Raw genomic sequence first — 2401 nt, 5'->3', positions numbered from 1 at the left:
GACAATGAACTCCAACAGTAACACAGAAAGATTGTTGAAGAGGGAAATTATTTAACGGGACTTTATGGGTGCCAGCAAAGGAAATAAACACTTATAATCCATGATAGATGTAAAAGATTTTTATTGTTACATCTTTTACATCTATCATGGATTATAAGTGTTTATTTCCTTTCCTGGCACCCATAAAGTCCTGCTAAATAATTTCCCTCTTCTACAATTTGTACAGGGATGTTGGTGCCTTTTTCTTGCTGCTGTCACCTACCTATACTGTTACTCCTAACACAGAAAGATATAGAAATTATTTTTTCTTTCGGTGAGTAGGGGAGAACTAAAACCTAAGATTTTCCCTCGCTTCCTGTTTAGTGAAACCACTGTAATTATGACAGGAAGCACCCAGAAAGAAATAAAAGGACAAAAAGGTGTTCTAATCTTTCCCCCACTCAATCCAAATCGATTGGCTTTACTTTAATTTTAATTATTTGATCATAGCCTTGTAAAGTCATTTAAATGTTTTTAATTATTTTTGACATTCAAATTTAAAAAGTTGTTACTAATTTTTCCCGCAACTTGTTTCAATTCTTTATTCCTCAGGCTGTATATAATTGGGTTCAGCAAAGGGGTGAATACAGTATACAGTAAGGACAAGAATTTAGTAATGTCCCATGACTGTACTCTACTAGGTATCAAATACACGCAAACAATGGTACCATAAAAAATGGAGACAACAGTCAGGTGGGAACTGCACGTTGAGAAAACTTTCTGCCTCCCAGTAATAGACGGGATTTCAAAAATAGTGAAAATGATGTAAACATACGATACAATTATGATAAAAAATGGGATTACAGCAAACACTGCACTCAGTGATGTTGCTTCTAGCTGAACGATGGTGGTGTCAGAGCAGGAGAGTTGTAGGATCGGATCAAAATCACAGAAAAAGTGATCAATGATATTGGGACCACAAAGCTGTAATGTGGATATGGTTAAAGTGGGAATCAAAGCTGCTAAGAAACTTAAGCTCCAACTTATGATAACTGTTATCCAACAAAATTGGTGACTCATTAACAAAGTATAATGCAATGGTTTACAGATGGCCACATATCTGTCATAAGACATCACTATCAGAAGAAGACACTCCAAACTTTCTGTTGCAGCAAAGAAATAGAACTGGGTGATACATTCAGAAACTGATACAGTAGTAGAATTTTCTAAAACAGTATGGAGCATGGTAGGAACAACATCAGTTGTTAATAAGATATCTAAAACAGATAATTGGGAGAGGAAGAAGTACATGGGAGAATGGAGGGTTTTGCTGTAGGACACCAATGTGATGATTAGGAGGTTTCCACATATTGTAACCCAATACAATATAAGAAAGAGAAAGAAGACCAAAAAAGTTATGCTTGTAGGGATATGAAACCCCAAGAACTGGATCACAGTAATCACAGTTACATTTTTCTCATCCATAACCTGAAAACAGGATATAAAATGTATTTGAAACTAGTTTGCTTGGCAAGTAAAAATTATTCCAACCAAATTTGTATGGTGAGAAAGAAGAAAAGGAAAAAAGTCTGGAGTTAAAAAGGCAGGTGGGTAGAGAGGAAGGCATGAAAGAGAAAAAGAAGGAAGTGAGGGAGAGAGGAAAGTAAAGAAGGTATGAGGGACAAATACAAATAAAAAAACAGGACCAACAAGTCCTATGCATGGTGCAATTACACATACCAATGAACAAGATCAAATTTTATTAGGGACAAAACTGGTCAATTGATCTCCATATCTCCACAGAATATTGTACTTTACACATTTCAGAGTAGTTACTTGTTAGCTAGCAACAATTGCATAATGCTAAGGATCCTCAAGTAGTAAAACTAGTAAATATTGTTCAAGTTTGCAAAATAAAAAAATATATATACAATTAACAAAATGGAAGAAAAACTTGACTTGAGTTTTAGTATTCTAAATCTACACATTGCACATATTTTCCAATAACTACAGTTTAATTACAACAGCAGCAATACCAACAGATAAAGATCAAATGAAATTCAGAAGATCCATATTTCTTCTTAGGTGTTTTCTCTGATTATATAAAGTACCATGGCTTTTATTTATATATGCAGAATACATTGCATGCAACCACTGGGGGTATTAATGGCTTAGCAATATTTCCATGGGATCAATTGTGATTGTTAAATCAACAAATTATTTTTAGATTTTTTTTTCTTTTCAGCAAACAATTTCTTAACTATGTGTTATCAGTAAGTTAAATTATCATTGTGATATAATATGAAATGGAGGCTGAATTGCAGAAGCTTTGCTCAAATTGCAAAGCAAAGTACAAAGTACTAGTAACCTGAAGCTGATCTTTTACCTGTTACTGACTTACCATGCCTTGCTCTGCACTTTG

The 2401-nt window shown here is 34.2% G+C and overlaps 1 protein-coding gene across 1 annotated transcript; it reads right to left on the bottom strand.

The window, feature by feature from the left end:
• Nucleotides 1-513: 513 nt before the first annotated feature.
• LOC141134221 (olfactory receptor 11L1-like) lies at nt 514-1464 on the bottom strand. The gene has a single exon (XM_073623803.1). The coding sequence runs from the start codon at nt 1462-1464 to the stop codon at nt 514-516; it is 951 nt and encodes a 316-aa protein (XP_073479904.1).
• Nucleotides 1465-2401: the final 937 nt, after the last annotated feature.

This window comes from Aquarana catesbeiana, linkage group LG03, assembly GCF_042186555.1.
Source record: "Aquarana catesbeiana isolate 2022-GZ linkage group LG03, ASM4218655v1, whole genome shotgun sequence".
Taxonomy (NCBI): Eukaryota; Metazoa; Chordata; class Amphibia; order Anura; family Ranidae; genus Aquarana; species Aquarana catesbeiana.
Note: the sequence above shows the minus strand (reverse complement) of the source record. Positions and strands in the feature narration are given on the sequence as shown.

Coding starts and splice junctions, on each gene's coding strand:
- LOC141134221 (XM_073623803.1), bottom strand. CDS start 1,464: ATGGATGAGAAAAATGTAACTGTGATTACTGTGATCCAGTTCTTGGGG.